At 48.2% G+C, this 26,312-nt stretch overlaps 1 protein-coding gene across 7 annotated transcripts in view; it reads left to right on the top strand.

Annotated features, from left to right (window-relative positions):
* Positions 1-26,312, top strand: part of COL11A2 (collagen type XI alpha 2 chain) — a 363,078-nt gene that overhangs the window by 111,404 nt on the left and 225,362 nt on the right. For all 7 annotated transcript variants that reach the window (XM_078641597.1, XM_078641592.1, XM_078641591.1 and 4 more), the window contains exons 2-5: positions 12,707-12,874; positions 13,902-14,112; positions 14,559-14,721; positions 22,214-22,345. In XM_078641597.1, coding sequence (XP_078497723.1) covers positions 12,707-12,874; positions 13,902-14,112; positions 14,559-14,721; positions 22,214-22,345 — 674 coding nt within the window. The remainder of the gene's footprint in view (positions 1-12,706; positions 12,875-13,901; positions 14,113-14,558; positions 14,722-22,213; positions 22,346-26,312) is intronic.

The following is a 26,312-nucleotide window of genomic DNA, read 5'->3' as shown; positions in this document are numbered from 1 at the left end:
GGAAGAAGAGGGGGAGAGAGACAGGAGGGAAAGGAAGGCAGGGGTGGGTGGGAGGTAGAGCGGCTTGTGGCAGGTGGACCAGGGACAGTGAGTGAGAGAGAAAGAGAGAGAGAGAGGGAGAGAGAGAGTGAGAGAGAGAGTAAGAAAGAGAGAGAGAGAGAGTGAGAGAGAGAGAGTAAGAAAGAGAGAGAGAGAGAGAGAGAAAGAGATAGAGAGAGTGAGAGAAAGAGTGAGAGAGAGTAAGAAAGAGAGAGAGGGAGAGAGAGAGGACGAGAGATAGAGAAGGAGAGAGATAGAGAGCGGGGGAGAGAGAGAAAGAGAGAGAGAGAGGGTAAGAGAGAGAGCGAGAGAGTGAGCGAGAGAGAGAGAGAGAGAGATGGATGATAGGAAGTGAGAGAGAGAGAGATGGATGATAGGAAGTGAGAGAGAGAGAGAGAGAGATGGATGATAGGAAGTGAGAGAGAGAGAGAGAGAGAGTAAGAAAGAGAGAGAGAGAGTGAGAGAGAGAGAGTAAGAAAGAGAGAGAGAGAGAGAGAGAGAGAGAGAGTAAGAAAGAGAGAGAGAGAGAGAGAGAGAGAGAGAGTAAGAAAGAGAGAGAGAGAGAGAGAGTAAGAAAGAGAGAGAGAGAGAGAGTGGGAGAGAGTAAGAAAGAGAGAGAGAGAGAGAGAACGAGATAGAGAGAGTGAGAGAAAGAGTGAGAGAGTAAGAAAGAGAGAGAGAGAGAGAGAGAGAGGACGAGAGATAGAGAAGGAGAGAGATAGAGAGCGGGGGAGAGAGAGAAAGAGAGAGAGAGAGGGTAAGAGAGAGAGCGAGAGAGAGAGAGAGAGAGTGAGAGGGAGAGAGTAAGAAAGAGGGAGAGAGAGGGGTAGATGGAGGGAAGGACAGGTGAAGTGATGAAGGAACGGAGGGGGGCAGAGGGGAGTGTGAAGGCAGCCAGAAGAGGGGAGTGTGTGAGGGAGAGGGGGCCGCAGAAGTCTGCATTTTTGGGAGAAACGAGTAAAACAGAAGCCGGGCCTCCTAATAGAGAACATTTGCAGACCCTGCTGGCGGGAACGGCAGACAAGCCGCCTCTGTTCTCTGCTCCTGCTGTTCCGCTCCCAGCAACCCGATAGGCCTGTCTGAGCCCCGTCTAGCTCCTGCCCCCCCCCTGCTACCTGGTGGGGAGGGCCACCTGACCCAGGGGCCAGGGCTGGGGCCAGGGCTAGGACTAGGGCTAGGGCGAGGGACATCGCACCATTCAACCATGTGTAAAAGCCCATGGGTGCGAGTGCCTTCTGAGTGTGAGGGTGACCTGCCCCATCCCTCCAAGCATTCTGACCTACCAGCGTGCTGATGTGTGAGGGACACCTCAGCCAGGCGTGGTGAGACGGAGAGAGAGGGGCGTTCGGGACATAAAGACCAGTGTGAAAGCCCCTGTGTGTGACTACCCTTTGACAGTGAGGGGGCCTGCCCCAGCCCCCAGCACTGTAAGCCCCCTGACCTGCCTGCTGTGACTACCCTCTGACAGTGAGGGGGCCTGCCCCAGCCCCCAGCACTGTAAGCCCCCTGACCTGCCTGCTGTGTGTGACTACCCTCTGAGAGGGGGCCTGCCCCAGCCCCCCAGCACTGTAAGCCCCCTGACCTGCCTGCTGTGACTAACCTCTGAGAGTGAGGGGGCCTGCCCCAGCCCCCCAGCACTGTAAGCCCCCTGACCTGCCTGCTGTGTGTGACTACCCTCTGACAGTGAGGGGGCCTGCCCCAGCCCCCCAGCACTGTAAGCCCCCTGACCTGCCTGCTGTGTGTGACTACCCTCTGAGAGGGGGCCTGCCCCAGCCCCCCAGCACTGTAAGCCCCCTGACCAGCCTGCTGTGTGTGACTACCCTCTGAGAGGGGGCCTGCCCCAGCCCCCCAGCACTGTAAGCCCCCTGACCTGCCTGCTGTGACTACCCTCTGAGAGGGGGCCTGCCCCAGCCCCTCCAGCACTGTAAGCCCCCTGACCTGCCTGCTGTGTGTGACTACCCTCTGACAGTGAGGGGGCCTGCCCCAGCCCCCCAGCACTGTAAGCCCCCTGACCTGCCTGCTGTGTGTGACTACCCTCTGAGAGGGGGCCTGCCCCAGCACCCCAGCACTGTAAGCCCCCTGACCAGCCTGCTGTGACTACCCTCTGAGAGGGGGCCTGCCCCAGCCCCTCCAGCACTGTAAGCCCCCTGACCTGCCTGCTGTGTGTGACTACCCTCTGACAGTGAGGGGGCCTGCCCCAGCCCCCCAGCACTGTAAGCCCCCTGACCTGCCTGCTGTGTGTGACTACCCTCTGACAGTGAGGGGGCCTGCCCCAGCCCCCCAGCACTGTAAGCCCCCTGACCTGCCTGCTGTGTGTGACTACCCTCTGACAGTGAGGGGGCCTGCCCCAGCCCCCCAGCACTGTAAGCCCCCTGACCTGCCTGCTGTGACTACCCTCTGACAGTGAGGGGGCCTGCCCCAGCCCCCCAGCACTGTAAGCCCCCTGACCAGCCTGCTGTGTGTGACTACCCTCTGACAGTGAGGGGGACTGCCCCAGCCCCCCAGCACTGTAAGCCCCCTGACCTGCCTGCTGTGTGTGACTACCCTCTGAGAGGGGGCCTGCCCCAGCCCCCCAGCACTGTAAGCCCCCTGACCTGCCTGCTGTGACTACCCTCTGACAGTGAGGGGGCCTGCCCCAGCCCCCCAGCACTGTAAGCCCCCTGACCTGCCTGCTGTGTGTGACTACCCTCTGAGAGGGGGCCTGCCCCAGCCCCCCAGCACTGTAAGCCCCCTGACCTGCCTGCTGTGACTACCCTCTGAGAGTGAGGGGGCCTGCCCCAGCCCCCCAGCACTGTAAGCCCCCTGACTAGCCTGCTGTGTGTGACTACCCTCTGAGAGGGGGCCTGCCCCAGCCACTCCAGCACTGTAAGCCCCCTGACCTGCCTGCTGTGACTACCCTCTGAGAGTGAGGGGCCTGCCCCAGCCCCCCAGCACTGTAAGCCCCCTGACCTGCCTGCTGTGTGTGACTACCCTCTGAGAGGGGGCCTGCCCCAGCCCCCCAGCACTGTAAGCCCCCTGACCTGCCTGCTGTGACTACCCTCTGACAGTGAGGGGGCCTGCCCCAGCCCCCCAGCACTGTAAGCCCCCTGACCTGCCTGCTGTGTGTGACTACCCTCTGACAGTGAGGGGGCCTGCCCCAGCCCCCCAGCACTGTAAGCCCCCCGACCTGCCTGCTGTGACTACCCTCTGACAGTGAGGGGGCCTGCCCCAGCCCCCCAGCACTGTAAGCCCCCTGACCAGCCTGCTGTGTGTGACTACCCTCTGAGAGGGGGCCTGCCCCAGCACCCCAGCACTGTAAGCCCCCTGACCTGCCTGCTGTGACTACCCTCTGACAGTGAGGGGGCCTGCCCCAGCCCCTCCAGCACTGTAAGCCCCCTGACCTACCTGCTGTCCTGCTGTGTGTGACTACCCTCTGAGAGGGGGCCTGCCCCAGCCCCCCAGCACTGTAAGCCCCCTGACCTGCCTGCTGTGACTAACCTCTGAGAGTGAGGGGGCCTGCCCCAGCCCCCCAGCACTGTAAGCCCCCTGACCTGCCTGCTGTGTGTGACTACCCTCTGACAGTGAGGGGGCCTGCCCCAGCCCCCCAGCACTGTAAGCCCCCTGACCTGCCTGCTGTGACTACCCTCTGACAGTGAGGGGGCCTGCCCCAGCCCCTCCAGCACTGTAAGCCCCCTGACCTACCTGCTGACCTGCTGTGTGTGACTACCTTCCTGCTGTGACTCGGAATCCACTGTCAGTGTCTGTCTCTTATCCCTCTCTCCCTGGGCTCTCTCTGAGGCAAGCTTATAGACTTTTCAAAGATTTTGGTGGAAAGAAAACCCCATAGGCATTAAAAAAGTTAGTAGTTAGCATGGAAACCCTGCCAGGAAGTAATGCGGATTGCGAGAGAGGTTTCAGCACAATGAACTTAATTGTTTGTCCCACAAGGGCCTCTCTTCTTGCAGGACCATTTCTTCATGCTTATGGGTAAAACTCAATGGTCCTCTATTTGAAACATTTGACGCAAAACTGTATGTAAAGAGTTGGCTGGCAAAAGGTATAAGGTCTGCTGAAGAAAATTGTTGTGAGAAACCCCAGCAAAAGAGACACAGTGAATTTCTTCAAGGGTTTTGGGAAATCCTGCAATAGATTTCTAAGTGATGTAAATCATTTTTACATGTTTTTTAAAGTGTTTGGTATATCCTTTGCTGGATGCGACTTCATGATTTTCTTAGGCACACAGTGCTAGGTATCTTGATTTAGACCACGCTCCTACTCGGATAGGCCACACCCCTTTTAGAGCACTCCCAGTTTTTTTCACACTTAAAGCCCTGGTTAGGACCCTCCTCCTGTGACAGTAAACCCTCTCTCAGTGTCTGTCTCTTGTCCCTCTCTCCCTGGCTGTCTCCGTGACACTAACTCCTGAAAGTTAGGAATCTCCGGGTGTGACTGTAAACCCTCTCTCGGTGCCTGTCTCTTAATAATAATAATAGGATTTATTGCTTGATTAACAAATATCATTACAATTAAAACATCTTCACAATCGGACAATATATAAAAATATTAACACATGTAGAAACCGGCAATTAATAAAATAAATTGCGCGCTGCTTTTTTTTTTTTTAAACTCTACCATGAATATTATCAACAATTTATAATTACATTCATAACTATGCACTAAAGCCGATCAAGTTTATCAAGCATCATACAAAAAATGGATAACATCTATCAGACATGGGTTAGATCATAGCATATAAAAGTGCAAACACGCAATAAACAGTAGTTCCTTTATGCAAACCGATTATGAAAGTGCATCAATAATTCCTATAACAGGATAAGTTATTACAGCTCTAACTATCACCCTAGCAGCATAAACACTACATTCTATAACAGACCTTACAGTGCAGATGGGCAGGATACAAATACATTCAAGATTTCTCTTAAGGCCAAGGAGTATAATTATAATGCATCTTAAACAGTCAATACCAAACATTTTTCAGCAGCAACTAAAACTGTTATCAATTGGCATAGCAGCGGAATCGACTCACCCGATAAAGAAATAATGAAGGCTCCTGACAGTTACCCTCAATCAATACCATCAATAAAGGCCAAAGTGCTGCCAATGGAATTACTTTAAGAACAAGTGCTTTGTTTACAATGAGATTAGTAGGGATGTAAAAATGGTGAACCAAAGGTGAAAGGTGCACGTCTCTTGGCATCATCACTTTTCAATCACGGTCCTGAGTGTCAGCACAGCAGGTGGGCGTCACCAAGATGGCCGCCAGCACCTACCAATGGGTGGGGCTACAGAAACATATGGGGTCAACTACAGAAAGAAGGGCAGCCGTCTGTCAGCTAGTCAGGTCACGTTTATTGTGTGATTCCTTAAAATCATACACGTTACATAATACACAAATATCACAATAGGAACACTGCAATACAAATTCTTTAAAAAGGACATTTCCTATGTGGGAACGTATTTTGCAAGTGCATAAAAATGAGTACAAAACAGACAAAAGTGTGAACATTCTTGTTGTTCTGTACAAAACGCAAAAAACAAGAGATAGAGCAAGGATCAAATCTGGGGCCGTCCTTATCCCTAGATATTTATTTTGTAATCAACGTTAATGAACCCATGACAGATGACTGTTACAAATATGACAGGCACCACTTGTAAGAAGAACCCTCACCCACCAACCTAGTTGTTGGCATGCTTCATCAGAGGGTTCCCAACTGGGTAGCTGAATACTACCCAGCTGTGCTACAACGCCTGATTACAGCGGAGCGGGATTTTTTGTTGTGTGTTGTGAAATTGTGAGATTAAAAATACCTCTGAGTCGGTATATTTAATCTCAGAGACAGCAGCGTTTGAAATGCCACCAGGACATGACACTAATGTCCAAAGAGCGGCGACAACTTGTAACATGCAAAAGGTATGTGCAATGCATGTACAAAGGTTTTAACAATGTTTTATATGTGCTTTTATGGTTTGTTTTATCTGAACCGAATAAAGCTTATTGAATCGCATGTACAAAGACAGCTTAGAATCATGCTAGCGTGTTGACGAAGGCCATCCAAAATAAAGTGCAAAGTGCAGTACCTGAAGGCGTACGTCTTCTATGCTGCACACAGCATTATAAAGGTTCTTACACAGAAGCAACACAAGGTCTTTGTTTTATGAGGCAAGGCGGCAGAACTGATCACAATTTGTTGTAAGGAAACATATGATTAAAGTGCTAAAGCACCTAAGAAAGTACGATACATAGGGGTCGATTCACAGAACTAATCATAGACAAAATCGTAACTTTTCACAAAAGGCATTTAGTAGTAGTAAATTTAGGATTCCTAACTGTACTACTACTAAATGCCTTATGTGAATACCAAAAGTAATTAGTTTAGGATTTTATCTCAAATTAGTTCTGTGAATCGGCCGAATTAAGTGTGGACAGCATAGTGAAGTGGGGCAGCTCGAGGTTAGGCGGGTCAAAGTAGCCACAGAGAATGAGTACCAGTTATAAGTGCGAAATTCTGACCTATAACATTCGAATACAGATTGTGAAGTACCAACAACGAAGTTGATCAATGTTTGTTGCAACAATGCAGGGTCCATTCATACAACCCATCAGTTTAGCTAGCAGGGCTGCTGGCTGTTTAAGTTCTTTAACAAATGACAGGCTTGTATTATGAATTTCCTGAACTTGGCCATGTCTACAACTGAGTCCAGGGTGTAGAACAAAGGACAGTCTCTTTAGCCGACCGAACACAATGCTGCAAAAAGACAGGCCTCAGTAGGACTCGATGGTCCTGTAGCAACGCTGGGCCGCAGAGTAGTATATGTGCTAAGGATTCTCTTCTGTAGTTACACAATCTGCAACTGTTGGTATTTTCAAGCGATCTCCAGGTTGGATTCTGTTGTTTGTTTGGAAGCGGAACGAATCTAGCTGATAACATTTGCTTTATGACGTGTTTTCCTTCCGCCTGGTGTAGATGGGATTTGACGTGTTTTCCTTCTGCCTGGTGTAGATGGGATTTGACGTGTTTTCCTTCCGCCTGGTGTAGATGGGATTTGACGTGTTTTCCTTCTGCCTGGTGTAGATGGGATTTGACGTGTTTTCCTTCCGCCTGGTGTAGATGGGATTTGACGTGTTTTACTTCCACCTGGTGTAGATGGGATTTGACGTGTTTTCCTTCCGCCTGGTGTAGATGGGATTTGACGTGTTTTCCTTCCGCCTGGTGTAGATGGGATTTGACATATTTTCCTTCCGCCTGGTGTAGATGGGATTTGACGTGTTTTCCTTCCGCCTGGTGTAGATGGGATTTGACGTGTTTTCCTTCCACCTGGTGTAGATGGGATTTGACGTGTTTTACTTCCACCTGGTGTAGATGGGATTTGACGTGTTTTCCTTCCGCCTGGAGTAGATGGGATTTGACGTGTTTTCCTTCCGCTTGGTGTAGATGGGATTTGACATATTTTCCTTCCGCCTGGTGTAGATGGGATTTGACGTGTTTTCCTTCTGCCTGGTGTAGATGGGATTTGACGTGTTTTCCTTCTGCCTGGTGTAGATGGGATTTGACGTGTTTTACTTCCACCTGGTGTAGATGGGATTTGACGTGTTTTCCTTCTGCCTGGTGTAGATGGGATTTGACGTGTTTTCCTTCTGCCTGATGTAGATGGGATTTGACGTGTTTTACTTCCGCCTGGAGTAGATGGGATTTGACGTGTTTTACTTCCGCCTGGTGTAGATCGGATTTGGCGTGTTTTCCTTCCGCCTGGTGTAGATGGGATTTGACGTGTTTTACTTCTGCCTGGTGTAGATGGGATTTGACGTGTTTTCCTTCTGCCTGGTGTAGATGGGATTTGACGTGTTTTACTTCTGCCTGGTGTAGATGGGATTTGACGTGTTTTCCTTCCACCTGGTGTAGATGGGATTTGACATGTTTTACTTCCGCCAGGTACAGATGGGATTTGACGTGTTTCCTTCCGCCTGGTGTAGATGGGATTTGACGTGTTTTACTTCCGCCTGGAGTAGATGGGATTTGACGTGTTTTACTTCCGCCTGGTGTAGATGGGATTTGACGTGTTTTCCTTCCGCCTGGTGTAGATGGGATTTGACGTGTTTTCCTTCCGCCTGGTGTAGATGGGATTTGACATGTTTTACTTCCGCCAGGTGTAGATGGGATTTGACGTGTTCTCCTTCTGCCTGGTGTAGATGGGATTTGACGTGTTTTCCTTCTGCCTGGTGTAGATGGGATTTGACGTATTTTACTTCCGCCTGGTGTAGATGGGATTTGACGTGTTTTCCTTCCGCCTGGTGTAGATGGGATTTGACGTGTTTTACTTCTTCCAAGTGCAGATGGGATTTGACGTGTTTTCCTTCCGCCTGGTGTAGATGGGATTTGACGTGTTTTCCTTCCGCCTGGTGTAGATGGGATTTTACATGTTTTACTTCCGCCAGGTGTAGATGGGATTTGACGTGTTCTCCTTCTGCCTGGTGTAGATGGGATTTGACGTGTTTTCCTTCTGCCTGGTGTAGATGGGATTTGACGTATTTTACTTCCGCCTGGTGTAGATGGGATTTGACGTGTTTTCCTTCCGCCTGGTGTAGATGGGATTTGACGTGTTTTACTTCCTCCTAGTGTAGATGGGATTTGACGTGTTTTCCTTCCGCCAGGTGTAGATGGGATTTAACGTGTTTTCCTTCTGCCTGGTGTAGATGGAGTTGACGTGTTTTCCTTCCGCCTGGTGTAGACGGGATTTGACGTGTTTCCTTCCGCCTGGTGTAGACGGGATTTGACGTGTTTCCTTCCGCCTGGTGTAGATGGGATTTGACATGTTTTCCTTCAGCCTGGTGTAGATGGGATTTAACGTGTTTTACTTCCTCCTAGTGTAGATGGGATTTGACGTGTTTTCCTTCCGCCTGGTGTAGATGGGATTTAATGTGTTTACCTTCTGCCTGGTGTAGATGGATTTTACGTGTTTTTCTTCCGCCTGGTGTAGACGGGATTTGACGTGTTTCCTTCCGCCTGGTGTAGACGGGATTTGACGTGTTTCCTTCCGCCTGGAGTAGATGGGATTTGACGTGTTTTACTTCCGCCTGGTGTAGATGGGATTTGACATGTTTTCCTTCCGCCTGGTGTAGATGGGATTTGACATGTTTTACTTCCGCCTGGTGTAGATGGGATTTGACGTGTTTTCCTTCTGCCTGGTGTAGATGGGATTTGACGTATTTTACTTCCGCCTGGTGTAGATGGGATTTGACGTGTTTTACTACCGCCTGGTGTAGATGTGATTCGACATGTTTTCCTTCTGCCTGGTGTGGATGGGATTTAACGTGTTTTCCTTCCGCTTGGTGTAGATGGGATTTGACATGTTTTCCTTCCGCTTGGTGTAGATGGGATTTGAGGTGTTTTACTTCTGCCTGGTGTAGATGGGATTTTACGTGTTTTCCTTCTGCCTGGTGTAGATGGGATTTTACGTGTTTTCCTTCTGCCTGGAGTAGATGGAATTTGACGTGTTTTCCTTCCGCCTGGTGTAGATGGGATTTTACGTGTTTTCCTTCTGCCTGGTGTAGATGGGATTTGACATGTTTTCCTCTGCCTGGTGTAGATGGGATTTGAGACGTTTTCCTTCTGCCTGGTGCAGAAGGGATTTGACTGAGTTGCCCAGTTGCAGCGCCATTATTGACTCATGAGTGGCACTGGCTAAAAGAGCTTCCATGTCCAATTCTCGTGAACGATGATATCACTTTTTTGCATTTTGCAGATTTGAGGCAGGTATAGTTAGTTGTGTTTCAGTCCCAGTTCTCCCCCGCGAGTTTTTCCAATTGTGAAAATGCACCACCATAGAGTAGTTTCCAAAAGCGCCCAGACGAAGCCCACAGAGGTGGACGAAACGCGTTGGCTGATTTTAAAAACGAAATTTGTGAAGATGAAAGTAATTTGTGGACTTGAAACGTAATTGATGGACTACGTCTTCTTTTTGGGTGTTTTCTCCCCCGAGTGTTTATAGCCTTTCCTTAGCTACGGTGAGATTGTTGTACCAAGCATTTTTTGTTTTTATACAAAATGTTTTTATTAGAGCTTTCATGTGTTGCCTGAAAGTAGTATTTAGCCTGCGCTGCCACGCTTTCCAGTTTTTGCTGCACCAGCCCAAATTCCAACCTGCTCAAAGTGTTCCTTGTGTGAGGTGGAAACTGGAATAGCTTCTTGTCGTCTGCCAATGTCTGCCAAGTTCCAGAGCTTCAGGTCTTTAAATGAATGAACAGTACTCATTGACGTCCGTTACAGGAGTCTTACTCGGAGACACAACATAACAAGGTTTAGCTCTGGCAAGGCTGCAATCTTCTATATTTTTACAAGCATCTGCTTTGAAAGTTTGGAATGAATATGGTCATTGCCTTCTCTGTGAATACATAGAACAGGGTAATTCTCTTTTTAAGAAGTCTGTGTGATGGAATATTGCGATATTCGTGTGACAATATTTTATACATAGTAATAATATTGGCTTTTAAAAAATGTTTTAGGATAATGTTGTATTATATTAATAAAATACTGTATACAATGTGTTTTTTAATTATCAGAGAATTTGAATAAATTAGACTTTTTTTTTTACATTAATCTGCCTTCAGTGTCAAGACAGTACAGTGTAGGAATGTGAAGAGTAAATGTACTTGAGGAACGGAAGTTTATTTTAAGTATATTGTATCGATAGTGAGTGTGAGAAACAAAAGGGATCCTATCTTGTTTAAACAAGCTGGTACTAAGGCAGCAGTATCTTTCATCCTTGGTAAGTGGACATTCTGCTTCTTGCTTTGGAGCAGGTAGGAGGTTCCTACATGTTTGAGAACGAGGTTAAAGACTCCAAGACAGGTTATGCAAATCTAATACCCTGAGCGCTTTAATGCCTTACCAGGGGTAGTAAGCGCTACTTGAATCCAATTACAATACTCTGTGAACTTCTAGTAGTTTCCACAGTGACCTTTTTAGGTATGGGCTTAGACAAGATTGATTTGCATATGGCCAAGTCTGAACTGGGGTGGCGGAGTGAGCTAAAGAATGATGGATTAAACCCAGATCAGTTGACTGTGTGTGAGTGCTTGCAATGTTCAACACTCCGTCCATCATACCCTTTGGTTTTGCATGGTGAGCCGGCCACATTAGCCATTGGCTAACTTCACTGTGAGTGGCAGCATTCTGCTCCTTCACACGAAGCACATCCACACACAAAGTAGTTCCCTTAAGTGCCAGGGATTACTATGGCAATGTCTGCTCTTTTAGGTAATTTCTTTTTGATTGATTCATTTATTAGTGGCCCAGCAGCTTCCACAACAATAACGTTTTGCAAAAACCATGACAAAACAAAATAAACACTGACAAACCTAAAAGGTCAGCAGCCAACACCAGACCTATTGGCTTTGCCAATGCTCTTATAACAATGTCTAGCCTTCCTACCGTTAGAGCTTTAGTGTTAGCCCCCCGCTAAGCAGTGGGTTATGGGAAATTACACCCACCAATGAGAGCGGCCTCTTGACATGGTGATAGGTGCTGAGGATCACACCTTGCAATGCCTCTCTGGCTCACCCTCAGGCTTCCTACTCCACTCAGTGCAGTGCCAGGGAGCATCTTTCCTGGGTCTCATGGGTAGCAGCAGAGCGTGCAGCAATGACGGCCTGCACTGGCGGTTGCAGGCTGGCATTGGTGGCCTGTTCTGGTGGTTGCAGGCAGGTGTTGGAGGTATGGTATGATGGCTGCAGGCAGGCGTTGGTGGCATGGTATTGTGGCTGAAGGCAGGTGTTGGTGGCCTGCTTAAGCAGGCATTGGTAGCCTGTTATGGCGGCTGCAAGCAGGCGTTGGTAGTATGGTATTGTGGTTGTAGGCAGGGTTTGGTATCCTGCTGCGGTGGTTACATGCAGGTATTGATGTCCTGGTATGGTGCTTGCAGGCAGGTGTGGTGGGTTCTTAGTATGTTGGTTACAGGCAGGCTGCGGAGCCTGATTAGGCAGGCATTGGTGGCATGGTTTGTTGGTTGCAGGCAGGCGTTAGTGGCATGGTCTGGCGGTTCCTGGCAAGTATTGGTGGCCTGGTCTGGCAGTTGCAGGCAGATATTGGTGGCCTGCTCTGGTGGTTGTAGGCAGGCATTGGTTGCATGATTTGTTGGTTGCAAGCAGGTGTTGGTTGAGTGGTCTGGTGGTAGCAGGCTAGTACTGGCTGCATGGTCTGGTGTTTGCAGCAGTGGCAGCTGGCAGAGGTGATGCTGTGGGGCGGTGAGGTGGGGTGGGGCTGGGTGGGGGGGTAGTAGAGTCCGACATACGACGGCAAAGGTGAACGTAAATAAATAAAAGCCACCACTGGTTTAAGGCCTGTATTGGTTGCATAGTTGGGTGGTTGCAGGCCGGTGCTGGCTGCTTGGTCTGATGGTTGCAGGCCGGTACTGGCTGCATGGTTTGGTGGTTGCAGGCCGGTACTGGGTGCATGGTCTGGTGGTTGCCGGCTGGGACTGGCTGCACGGTCTGGTGGTTGCAGGCCGTATTGGCTGCATGGTCTGGTAGTGGGCGGCCGGTGATGGTTGCATGGTCAGGTGGTTGAAGCCGGTGTGGTGGATTCCTTGTATGTTGGTTGCAGGAAGCTTGAGGAGTGATTGCTCCATGCACCTTTGGTCTTGGTCTCATCTCTTGCATTTTCTCCCACAGCAGACCCTGTGGACATACTGCGAGTCCTGCAGCTGCACACGCAACCGGAGGGCGTGAAGAAGACCACCGGGTTCTGCCCCAACAGGCGGACGGGAACCGGGCCCGATGTAGCATACAGGATATCCAAGCAGGCCCAGATCAGCGCACCCAGCAAGCAGTTCTTCTCAGGTAGGGGGTACTGGGGCAGGGGCATTTCATGCCATTGCATTGACAAGTCGTGAGGGGGTGCAGAGGTTTACATACAGCGGAGGATGGGGCTTCTGGGCAACAAGGGGGGATGTGCGTGTAATCCCTGCATTGCAGCAGTAGGGCAGGAACAGCACCTGCAGCAACAGTGCAGGCTCCTCTCACTCAGAACAGCAAGGGCAGCAGCGGTGCAACCAAACAGTGTAGCTTCAGCTAGGACAACGGTGCAACCAAACAGAGGAAGTGCAGCGAGGGCAGCAGCGTTGCAAAGTCTCCTAACAGAGCAGGTGCAGTGAGGGCAGTGGTGGAAGGTCTGCCTTACACCAATCATAGACACCAAGGGAAGCAGTGTTGCCGGGCCCCACTGGCACAGAACAGATATAGAAGAGGCACCATGTCCCCTCAGTGTACAGGGACAACACAAGCAGCCGCAGTGCTGAGCTTCACTGTAATGACTAGTTTCAGGTCAAACAAAAGCAGCAGTACATGATGGTGCAGGCAGTGGGACCATCTCAAAAGGGCAGTCTAGGTGGACATCTGGTGTCAGAGAGGTGTAAGTGATGGGATTGGTGGATAAGTCACTGTTGAAGAGGTGCTGCTGAGGTGCAGATGGCACCAGGGCACAGATGGTGAGTGGTCCAGGGTGGCACCAGTGCCAGATGTTGTTTGGTCCATGGCGGCGCCATTCCCTACGGAGCGTGTGTTGCAAGGAGGCAGCCATATTCATGGGGTGCCCCCACCTGGGTGGCATAAGTTCTCTAGACCTGCGTGGTCCTGGGAGGCTCCAATGTTCACAGCATATGCCCACCAGGGCTGCATCAGCGCTACAGGGCTCTAGGGTCCAGGGAACACCTGCACTCTTGGGGATCTAGGTCCCACAGAAGTGCACAAATCCTCAGGTGGCGTGTGGTGCAGGGAGGCACTATTTCTCAGGGGTGTACAATCCAGTACAATTCAGTTGTGTCATTCAGAGGCACCATGTCTCAGGATGTGTGCTCTCTCTATGTAGGTAAGTTCCCAGAGGACTTCTCCATCATGGCCCTGGTGAAGGCCAAGGCTGGAGTCCAAGCCTTCCTCTTCTCCGTTTACGATGAAAATGGCGTCCAGCAGCTTGGCGTGGAGCTTGGGCGCTCACCCATCTTCCTGTATGAAGACCACACTGGAAAACCCGCACCCGAGGACTACCCAATCTTCAGAGACATCAACCTGGCAGACGGCAAGTCAGTATCTCAACACACGCTTGCTCTCTGTGCCCTCCTACCTGTCCTGCTTATCTGGGGGATGCTCTCTCCTGCTGTGCTTTGCTTCCTGTTGGACCTGCTGCTTTCTCCCTCAGAGTGCACCACTGGAGCCTCCATGTTCACCTGCTCTTCCTTATTTCCAATCCTACTCATATGGCTCATTTTATTTTCTTTCTTGGTTCTTCTGTGACCTCATCATCTACTCTTGTCTCCAGCTCTCTAGTTGCATTCTTCTCCTTGCCCGGCCTTGGTTGGGTAAAGAGAACATCTTTATTAATTTATTTCCTTTTCCCACTTAATTTCCTTCTTTTTTTCCACTTTCCTCTACCAGCTTTCTTCTTTTCTATGTCTTCTTCTTCCTTATCTCCTCCTTGTGGTTTGTGTTTTCGGTTCGGTCTTGACTCTCTGTGGGTCTCTTCCCTCAGGTGGCATCGAGTGGCCTTCAGTGTGCAGAAGAAGACCGTCACTCTCATCCTGGACTGCAAGAAGAAGGTCTCCAAGCCCCTGAAACGCAGCAACAACCCCATTGTAAACACGAAGGGCATTGCGGTCTTCGGCAAGCGCATCCTGGACGAGGAATTCTTTGAGGTGAGAGTTGGGTCTCTGGAGCTGGCTCTGCTCTTCAGACATCCTATTGACCCTATTAATCCAATTCCCAGAAACCTAACTTATCGAAAGTTCCCGATGAAGGACAAGGAAAGAAAAAGTTAGGTCGATATCTTCACCTTCACCATTAACAATGGCCACTGGATGCAGAATAAAGCCCCAGGGCAGGGATGAAAACCTAAACTGCACTTTCCTGTTTTGTTCTCTTGTCTGGTGTGTTGTGTGTTCAACGTCTGTGGTGATTGCTGCTCAGGAGACTGTATCATTAGTTGTGGTCTCTAGGGAGGTGAGTTTTATCAATGGCTGTTGTAAAGCGAGAGTTCTAGCTATTTCCTCCTGGTGGGTTTGGTACCTACCCAACTATATTGAAAATAGCTGCAGTAAAAAGCAACTTAAGATAAATAATTGTTAACATTGTGCGTGCATGCACACACACAACCCTACCATCACAAAGTCAACAAAAATTAAAGTTTGAAAGCAAATTCTTTTCAAAGTAGACCTGGTTAAACTACATTTATAAGATGCCTAGACTGACAGTGGGCTGGGGAAGGCATTGAACATAGCAAACCGGAGCAGGCCTGGAGGAAGCACTGAGCAGGCGCTGCAGAGGCGCAGCGGTTACCGGAACCCGCGTTCTGATGGTGACTATCTGCCAGCCATGATTTTCCACAAACAGCGCTATGGATGCTGGGGCTTGCAGGCTTGAAATGATGCTAAGAAAAGTAAACGAAGTCCAAGCATGCTTAGCGCTGTTGGCAGAAAGTTGTCACGACATGGATTTAGTAGGGAAATATGGAGTAGGGGGAATTAATGGGAGATTATTCAATTAACTGAACCAAAAATAAATGACTGTGGAGTGGAGGGGGCGTAATGAAATACTTGTGCGCCTACAGCAAAATGTATTTAGGCGACACTAAAATGACACTTAGGCTGGCCTCCTCAACGACATACAACAGCCCCTATCACAGCTCGGACTTTCACCACTACGGTATGGCACCCGTGTAGGTGGAAGCAGTAGTGTAATACAAAATAATGGGATGTCCCTGCAGAATGTGACGAGGGGCCCCTCGTCGCCAATATCCCACAGATCTTAATTGACTCTGGGCTCAATGGGGCCACATTGAAGGGTTGCCCCTTCCCCCCAGGACGGTGATTGGGGGCTCTCTCGCACCACAGGGGCTGCAGGAGCATGTGTTACAACTGTTGGTGGACGTCTGCCGAGGTAGGGGCGGATGGGTGGGGGGGGAGGTAGGAGCTAAACAGGCTGTAGTGAGCTGTGGCGCTTATACTCCCAAATGCCTCAAAAATAGATTTTGATAAAAGCCGTTTTTGGGACATCTTTTTCACATTGGCTGCAACTATATAACAATAGTTTGTAGAGTAATAGTAGGTGTGCAGTTTGTCCACTTCGCTTGTATTCAGGTGGCATAGGCCATGCATGCGCCTGGACCATGACATTGAACATGTTTTTCTCTGTCAGTTGCACCCTAAAGGCGGTAGAGGCTTTTAAGGGCGCTGGAGAGGAAATATGGAATATACCAGCGCCTGGCTACCCTGATGGGTGACAAGTAGCGCTTTACAAATCTACTGATTGATTTATTGATTCACAAGAGGAAACGGAAGGTGTACTCGTTGCTAAGTCAATACACATACGTCGAGGTCTATTCCAGAGTTACTTCTTTTTATTCAATTAATCTTTTAAAACTGGCACACAGCCAAAGTGTTTCGTTCCCGATTTTTGCCAGAGGGAACTTCGTCAGAGCTCCTATATATTCAGCTGGTCAACTAGCAGGAAGGATATATATGAGGGAATTTGGACCCAATGGGGCCAAGTGTTAGCCTCAATAGCAGTATAGTTGGCGAATTCTCGCGATTCAAGGTAGGAGGCGTTAGAATTTCCAAAGCTGTAAGACCGGACTGAGAATGGGGTCCAAAAATCATTATTCCATCAAGGAACGTCTCCTCTTCAAGCGGCATGATAACCAGCACTGCTGGTTATCATACCGCTTGACGAGGAGACATTCTTTATTTAGGCTATACAGCATTACTCCACTATTTTAAAGTTCCTTGATGGAATAATGATTTTTGGACCCCATTTCCAGTCCGTTTCAGTAGCATAGGAAATTCTAACGCCTCCTACCCTGAATCGTGAGAATTCGCCAACTATACTGCTATTGAGGCTAACACTTGGCCCCATTGGGTCCAAATTCCATCATATATATATATATATATATCCTTCCTGCTAGTTGACCAGCTGAACATATAGGAGCCCTGAAATCAGGAACGAAACGCGTTGGCTGTGTGCCTCTTTTAAAAGATTTATTGAATAAAAAGAAGTAACTCTGGAACAGACCTTGACGTATGTGTATTGACTTCGCAACGAGTGCCCCTTCCGTTTCCTCTTGTGAATTTGGCTATTACTGACACCCCTGGACGGCAGGTGTGGGAAGTGACTGCACCACCTTCTGAATTTACTGTACATATGGACTGGATGTGCTTGACCTTGGTCTGCCGTTGGTTCTTTCTCTGATAGTTTGATTTATTGATTGACTGGAGAGGTTAATTTATTATTCTAACTCCATCCTGGATTATGGTAAGGAAAAGTTAAACATTTCCTTTTTTTTTAAATTGGTGGAAATGTCATTTATTGCCAACAGATTCAATCCCGAGGGTGCAAATAAAGGGGGAAAAATGACAGTGGGATGTTCCTAACTTTCAGAAAGTTCACTTGTTTCGTCCTCCTGTGAGTTTTTGAGGTGTGATTGTGGTGTTCCCATGTGGCGCTGTAGACAAATGTAAATTTGAACATTTGCCACCCCATAGTCAAATAAAATTGTAATTTGGTTGATAAAATGCCACTATAGGCAATACAAACTTAATTTAACAATAATTATAATAAGCTTACAAAGACTTTAAAAGGCTGTAAAAATATGACATTCCATCTCCTTTTACAAAAACACCTAAAGCACACCTCTCCTCCTCTATCAGGTCAGACCTTGGGTTTCTAGGGCCGGAAGGCACATTCACAAATGCCAGAAAGCCACTAAACTGCCACCTAGAGCAGGGCAAAGTAACCTATATATGAGGTGAATAGAAGGTGACAACCAAGTGCCGTAGAAGAACAACCAACTAAATACAAACAAATCTACACCCCTAAAAACAGAGCTTTCTCAGACCCTTCTTAAACGGGAAGGTCATTTTCGATTCCCATTTGAGGGGGAATAAGCACCAAATATTGTATCAGCTGCTCCAATTTCATCAATTCTCTGCACACACTTCCTCCCTGCTCTCTCGTACTACTCTGATCCCTGCCTGCAGCATCAGAACATTTAGTGCATACTCTGCTCAATGCTCTTTCAGCTCAAAAGACTGTTGTGTCTGCTTCTTGTCCCCCTGAACAGTCACTGCCCTCTGCTGTCCCTGCTGGTTGGCATGAAGTTCAGTGCACACATCTATAAAACTGGCATGTGAGCCCCACTGGAGTCTGCAATGATACCGCTGCATTCACAGAATGACCAAGAAACCATACACAGAATTGCAATTACACGCAATATAAGTGTTTGGACCTGCACATGTTTAATCCAACATCATTCTTAAAGTTTCAAATCAATGTCATAACTGGGTGAACAGTGACTGCACATTGAAAAAGATATGTTCTGCAGATTACGGCATTAGGCTACACATTTGGTATAGTGTCGTATTGAAAGGGATTTATTGAAACACCCATCACAGTATTAAAGCACAATATGGTTGATGCTTCAGTGTGAATCCCTGAATCCTTGAGCTAATGGGCAAGTACTGAGGCACTAACGCAAGGGTGCCAGCTGAAAACTTTCTACCCATCAAAATGAGAGCCTCAAGGACTGTGAACCACTAGCTACGCCTACACTTCCTGTGGAGATGCTGCCTCCTGTGGTCGTGCTGTATAGGAGCAAGGTGACAAGAAACCATCCATGCCAACGCTCCTGTTCCAGGGCGGAGGTCTGGAGCACGTTCAGGTGTCTCACCTGCAGGTGACGATGTCCTGTGTGTGAAGCACTAAAAGACCCACCAGTGTTGTTCGTTCAGAAGTGAAGCTCATTTCCTAAACTGACCCTACAGAAGTTGGCTCCCATGGTTATAGTGAGTAACGCATGGAGCTCCATATCAGTGACCAGGATTCAAAGGGCGCTTTTTTGAGTAGTGGGAAGGCATTGGCCATTGTAGCCCCGGCTAGAACATACATGCCCACATTTTAGGAAAGAAAAGTGCAAAAACTCTCAGAATGTGTTTTTTACCATTTACTTCTACTGAAGCAGAGGCTAAGGCAGGCAGGAAACAGCTAAAGTAAAGACGCTTTGGCTTCAAGAATCGCGAGACTCCTGTCTGAATCGGGTCTATTGGGATGTATACAAGCCACATAGAGGTTGGCGCCCATAGGTGGGGGTCATGCCCAGAGCCCCATGATGGAGACAGATTCCAGGGGGCCCTGTTCCTCTGCAGGCATTGGGCCTGCTAGCCTTGTCTACAGGTGCCCACTGCCCCAGTCCTCTCTAGGGCCCCCCGATGCAGTGGGACCCAGAATAGTGACCACAAACACTGTTTACCCGGGTGGGGGCACTATGGGCAAGAGAGACACCTCCCCCCCCCCCCTTGTAGCCACTGGGCTGGTTTTCTAATAGTATTTTAATATTCTGGACTCGTACAGAAAAAGCAAACCCACCTAAGCAAATATTAACAGAAACCAGTTCTAAATCTGTTCGTCAGTTATGTTAACAGTCCCTGACCAATAATGTAATGAAAGGCAGAAAGTCGAGTCACGAATGAATAAATATGCTTTTGCTTCAGCCCTCTCTAGTATTCAGGCCTTTGCAGACTCTTATAAACATCAAACGGCCGTTATTTACCGTTGGAATGGCGACGGCCCTCCCGCGGCCTCAACGGCTGCACCGTCCTCGAGCACGTGCAAGCAGCGTCACCTCCGGTGCGTGCGCGGCGGAGCGCGTGGTACCGCGCCGTGACGTCACGCGCCGCGGGTGCGTCACCACGCCGCCGCCACGCCGCGTGCCTCCTCATGGCGCCTCGATCCTGTCAGCGCGCGCCGCCGTCGGTTGTTTCGGGGTTCCCGCCTCGCCCTGAACTCGGGTCAGGGGGGGCCTGCATGTCAACCGTGCGCACCCGCCTTAATCAAGCTGCACCCCTTATCTTATGTCACAGCCGCCCCCCTGTTACCGTCCGCGAGGCGTGGCTCCAGGCCTCGGTTCCTCAGAGTGTGAGGCCTCGGGCGCCTGTGGGGGGCGTCTTTGGTGATTCGGGTGTGTCACCTCCTTACACGCTTGTGTCTGGCATTAAAGTGTGCTACATTCATGTGTTTTGTCACCGAATGTCACCTGTGTCCTGAACAGGGCACAAGTCCTTAAAAAAGAAGTGGGGGGACGCTGATGTCACGACAGGAAGTGACGTCACGAAAGGTGGCTTGCACCATCAGACTCATTGCCTCCCCTCGCTCACCCCTTAGATGCGATTGCATCAGAGAAGCCAGCGCGTGAGCAGCGTTCTGAATGAAATCCGCTCGCGCACCAGAGAGGCCAAAGAGTGAATGTGTGGCTCCATTTGCTCCGGTTATCGAGCTCCCGGTAAAATAAGTGGGGGGATGCCATCCACCCGCGTGGTACCCCGACTCGAGCCCTGGTCCTAAAGTGCACCATGAAGGCCTCTGTACACTTCTCTTTCTGGCGTGATGGCAACGGACTGAACATACAAACAATTGACGCACTTCTCGGTGGTATATATCATTTGTAACCACCTTCTTCAGGACTAAGTAAATTATTGTATATTTTAATGCAATGCAACAAGAGGGCAAGGAAAGAATATATCACCAATCTTTCTTCAAAGGGGATAATGTATCAATTTTATCGTATGCCGAGAGCCATTGTTGATAATTCCGAGGTTCTCCTAAAAGAACCGGTCCACAGGGTTTAGGAAAGGATCCTTCCTCAAAGGGATCTTATCAGTAATTCACCCTCTCGCAATAAACGTCTCTGTCGGCATGCGCGCAGTAAAACGATATTATCCACTGCAAAAAAACACTGCTCTCTTCACTTTAATAAGGCTTCTCCAACTTGCTAGAGGCATGTTTTTAGCCTGTCGTGGTTCTGCTCTTACCAGGTATCAATCTGTCTCTCACCATTGCCTCTCTCTACGGATTGATAAGTTCTTCTGTGATCCGATGTTTGCATTCCTATTGCAGCATTATTTCCCCCCAATTGTAGTGAGATGTTACTCCATCTGTAGAGATTTCACCCAGGGTGTAGTTTGAAGTTGCAATGTGATGTCACACTTGTTCAGGGTGATATTAGCCTGGTTGCGGGGTGATGCTACTCCAGTTGTAGTGTGATGTCACTCCTTTTGCACATACGTCACCCATGTTGCAGTTTGAGGTCTTGCTGCAATGTGATGTCACCCTTATACAGTGCGATGTTAGCCAGGTTGCAGTTATCTTCATTTTTCTTCATTAAAGGGCAGATTGATGTATCGGGGTATGTGTGAACCTTTAAAAACGAGCGCCCTAAGACAAATACAGCATTGCATGTAAACTCAGCGAATCTGCATAGGAAAATCCACACAGGAAATCCGCATTTGACAAGATTCAAAGAATAAACCATGAAGGTCTATTTACAATATAAGAATCATTACAGAATGCTAAAAAGGTATATGATTAGTCAATTCTATTCAAAATATTCAAAAGTAAATATATGTTAAATATCATTGGCAGTGAAAGCTTAGCAACATTCTGTTCAATTACACTATACCGAATATGGCCTAGTTTGAAGCAAATAATAAGTCCAAGTGCAATTTTACATATAAATTGCTCTTTCAAGTAGGGGAAAAGAACACAAAGAAATATTAGATAGATAGACAGACTAACATGGAGCCTGCTGTCTAAAAGGACTGGGAAGGAACCTTGGCTCGCATCCCATATGGGACATTTTAATATATTTTCAGACAGTAAAATTGTCCAGTCAATATAGTTCAACACAAAATATACATTGAGCTATCCAATAATAATCAGAAAACACATCACATGGTATAATGGCTTTTGCTTTACATCTAGTAAATAACACAGCATTATGTTCTACAACAGAAAACAAAAGCACATTCAAAATATCAACAACACCTTCGTTCGGCCATAGGAAATGAGCATCACAAACACAAAGAGAAATACTTTAATTAATATAGCACAAGCAGGCTTTACTTGCACATCTTGCAATATTTGAAAGTGCTTTTGAAACTTGACTAGGCCCACTCATGTCAACTTAAGAACTTTGTTGTATTCAATACAGAATAAACATTGCATTTGCGTCTCTCATGTTAATTATACATTTTTATATGTGCTGTCACACAGTGTGCCACTGCTCCTGTTGTGGTGTAATGCCCCCCAGTCGCAGTGTGCTCAGGGTTTTTTGCTCACTTTCTCTGTCCTCTTTCCTCACAGGGAGATATCCAGCAGCTGCTCTTCGCCTCCAACGCACAAGCGGCCTATGATTACTGCGAACATTACAGCCCAGACTGTGACACCCCACTCCCCAACACGATGCAGGCCCAGGACCCTAACCGCAGGGACGACGTAAGTACACAAACGTGTGATCTGTCCACACCTAGAACCCCGCGCTGACGAACTGTGATCTTGCTCCATCTCTATGTCCAGCCTAACCTGAGGCGCAAGACTACTGTCACACCTGCAGTCAGACATACTCTAGGGACATTTAGAATCTCACAAGGCTCACATAATGTCATCACTACAAATCTAGAACCTGACTGGAACAGTGTAATCAGATCATTGCATGCTTAGAACCTAGCCAGGGCAGTGTAATATGATCACTGCATGCCTAAAACATACCCAGGGCAGTGTAATTTGACTACTGAATGCCTAGAACCTGGTCAGGGCAGTGTCATATAAGCAGTGCATGCCTAGAACTTACCTATGGCAGTGTAATCTGAGTACTGTATGTTTCAAACCTAGCCAGGACAGTGTAATATGAACACTACATGCCTAGAACCTACCTAGAGAAGTGTAATCTAGGTACTGTATACGATAGTGACGGAACACGTAGATGTTTCAAACCTACGCAGGGCCATGTAATATGAGCACTGCATGCTTAGAACCGCCCCAGGGCAGTGTAGTTTGAGCACTGCATGCCTACAAGTTACCCAGGTCAGTGTAGTCAGATTACTGAATGTCTAGAACCCGCCCAGGGCAGTGTAGTCTGAGTACTGCATGCCTGGAACCTACCCAGGGAAGTGTAGTTTGAGCACTGCATACCTAGAACCTACCCAGGGCAGTGTAATCTGAGTACTGAATGTTTCAAACCTATCCAGGGCAGTGTAAATTGAGTGTCCCGACTGCAGAACCTACATGAAGAATTACATTTATAGCAATGCACTTCTATAAAGAAACTCGGGCAGTATTTAACACACTGTGCAGCTAGAATCTCACTTGGGCAGTGTAACTCTAGCACTGCACGTCGAGAACCGCTGCTGCGTGCTTACGACCTGACAGAGGAATAGTATATAAAGAACCAGGGCAATGTTACTAAGGCTCCTATAATGTTGACCCTCACCGGGGCAGTGCAACCAGAGCACTGTACATTTAGCCCTTTACTTGGTTAGAGTGCTTAGAGCAAAGCAAATCTAGAACTGCCCGGGAAGTGTAGCTAGAGCTCAACTTATCTAGACTCATCTCACTGTGGCAGTGTTACTAGAACACTGCAAACTAGAGCAGGGGCAATCTAGGGACTGGCTGAGGCGGTGTGCCTACACCACTGCATTTAAAGTTCAACTAGACCACTGGAAATGAAGAACCAGGTGGAGAAATTAATTTGACAACTGCAAATGTAGAACTAGGCGTAGACAGTAATAGACCACTGCAAATGTGGAACTAAACAGACGGTGTGACTAGTCTACTGTGAATGTAGAAGCAGACAGAGACAGTAATCAGACAAATGGAAATGTTAAACAGACAGAGACTGCAACTAGGCCTCGGTACAGCTTGAATCTTCATTTACAACCTCAATTGAGTGAGTGTAACTAGCTCACTGCAACTCAAAAACTCCATTGAGGTATTAGTAACCAGTGTACTGCTGCTCTATGCCCTCCCAGGGTAATACATCCACTGCAAAAGTATGACATTGCGGATGTAGTGTAAATGCAGTCTGTGCTGATTCAGCACAATCCCAAGGGGCACCGTGAACACTGCTTCTATACACGCCATACACTTATCGAGAAGCATCACTGTTCTTTGCTAGCAATGACGCAAGATGTTCTAGATCATAACGTAACATCTCAGATATACAGAACCTCTCACTCTTGACTTGTGAACACTGGTGAAGGTGTTTCACTTTAAAAGCAGAATGAGAGTCTGGCTGTGGCACTGAGAGCAATAAACATGTTCTGTGATGTTGACAAACCTAGAACCCTGTCCATGTTGTACAATAGGAATAACAGAATTCTGCTATACGACAGACCAAGAGCCTCGACAGGGTCGGTTGAGAGCAGTGGCGTTTGATACTACAGACCCTGACGCAGGCTTTTGTGAGTAGTGATCTCCACCTCCCCTGCTCCTAGAGCTCTGATGATACTCTTTGCTACCACTAATATGTGTATTATCTAGAATCATGACGCTTGCTAGCTTTACATACAGCGAGATCCAAAGTTATGAAAGTATGCATTGGTAGGGCCAATCTAGTACCTCGACTGTGGACAGCAGTAGAGGCATCTTACATAGTCAGACATCTAGTGCCTCGACATTGTGCCATTGTGAGCTGTGAACACCTCCCTATGAACCATATACTGATCTAAATCTCTGACGATAATTGTTGCTAGCAGTAACAGAGACAGTTCACTTACACTGACCTAGAATGCCAATGGTGGGTATTGTGGCTAATAAAAGAGCCAAAGGTTCAGACTTGATTCTCACACTGTGCTCTTGTGAGCAGTGGCCACCACTCACCTCCTCCCAGTCCACAGCCAGTTCTACTGTCCTGCATGTGGTGACTGAAAACAGAAATAGACCCATCTCAAATAGTCAGATCTAGAACCCGGACTACGGTGATTACTTTGTTCAGTTAAGAAACCTGACTGTGGTGATTTCCACCAGTGATAGTGACAGAACCCGTAGACTTAGGACCCTGACTGTGGTGATTTCCACCAGTGATTGTGACAGAACACGTAGATCTAGAACCTTGACTGTGGTGATTTCCACCGGTGATAGTGACAGAACACGTAGATCTAGAAACCTGACTGTGGTGATTTCCACCAGTGATAGTGACAGATAAGATAGATCCTGACTGGGGGGATTTTCACTGGTGGGTGATAGTGACAGATCATATAGACCAGGGATATTGAATCATCACGTAGATCTACAACCCTCCCCGTGACTATTCTCACCAGTGATAGCAACGCATCACATGGATCTAGAACCCTAATTATACATATAGATATATTCAGCAGTAATAGAGACTGACGAGTTTATCCAGTCTAGAACCCCGACTGCTGTGATTTTTTCTTGTGAGATACATATCACGTAGATCTAGAACCCTGACTGTGCTCATTGCAAGTGGTAACAAAGAGACCTGTAGCTCTGACTGGGACAGTTCCTCTCCTGACACTGCTTGGGGGTGAGGTTGTGACTTTACGTTCACATGCTGTCCTGGCGGTGCAGGTGTCGAGACAGGTATCCAAGAAGGGCCAATGGAGGAAGGTTTGAAGGTTCTTCCAAACGTCACATAGCACTAAGCTCAGAACTAACCTGTGCCATGCAGGACGCACCCAGGTAACCCATCCCTACTGCTTGCATTCACCCCTCCCCCTTCTGCCCCCCATTCTTCTGTGTAGATGTCACTAAGAGATTGGGTGAGATTTCCTAGGATCTCACCTGAGGCACAAAAAGCCACAGGGGTCTAACTCTGACGCCATCTTGGGGCCTGGGGGTCAGAGAGAATTCTAGTTTTGTATTGCCTTGTGGGTTCTTATATAAAGCTCACACAGCTCAAAAAGCACTTTAGAGCAGGCGGGAATAAACAAAACAATACAACAGGGGGGACATGTGGGCTTAGGGGTGGCGAAGGTCAATGACACGTGCCGCAGGGGTGCATGGGACATGAGGAACAGGGAGGAGAGTGGAATTGGAAGTGCTCATGGCGAAGGGAGTGAACATTGGGGCACAGGGAGCAAAAGTGGAAGGGCTCATAGGGAAGGAGGTGGAAGGGGGTACTATGAAGAAGGGAAGTGGAAGGGGGTACTAGGGAGAGGAACAGAAGCGCAATGGAGATACAGAGAAGGAAGCAGGAGTAGGGGTATAGGGAGAGGAGTGGCAGTGGATGGGCTCTAGATAAGGAAGCAGAAGTAGGTGCTAAAGTCAGCGCCTAGCAGGACGTTAATCAAGCTGTAGGACCCTTGAGGATTAGTTGAGGCCGAGCATGTTGGTAGAGAAGAGAAAGGGGTATTGAGATCTTGAACCGGGGAGGACGGCTGCAAGTCAGACTGCGCCTTCTAGTGGGTGCCACCTGCTCTGCCAGGGAAGAAAAACCTGGAAC

Source organism: Lissotriton helveticus, chromosome 5_1, assembly GCF_964261635.1.
Source record: "Lissotriton helveticus chromosome 5_1, aLisHel1.1, whole genome shotgun sequence".
NCBI lineage: Eukaryota > Metazoa > Chordata > Amphibia > Caudata > Salamandridae > Lissotriton > Lissotriton helveticus.
The sequence above is the reverse complement of the archived record's forward strand: the minus strand, read 5'-3'. Positions and strand labels throughout refer to the sequence as shown.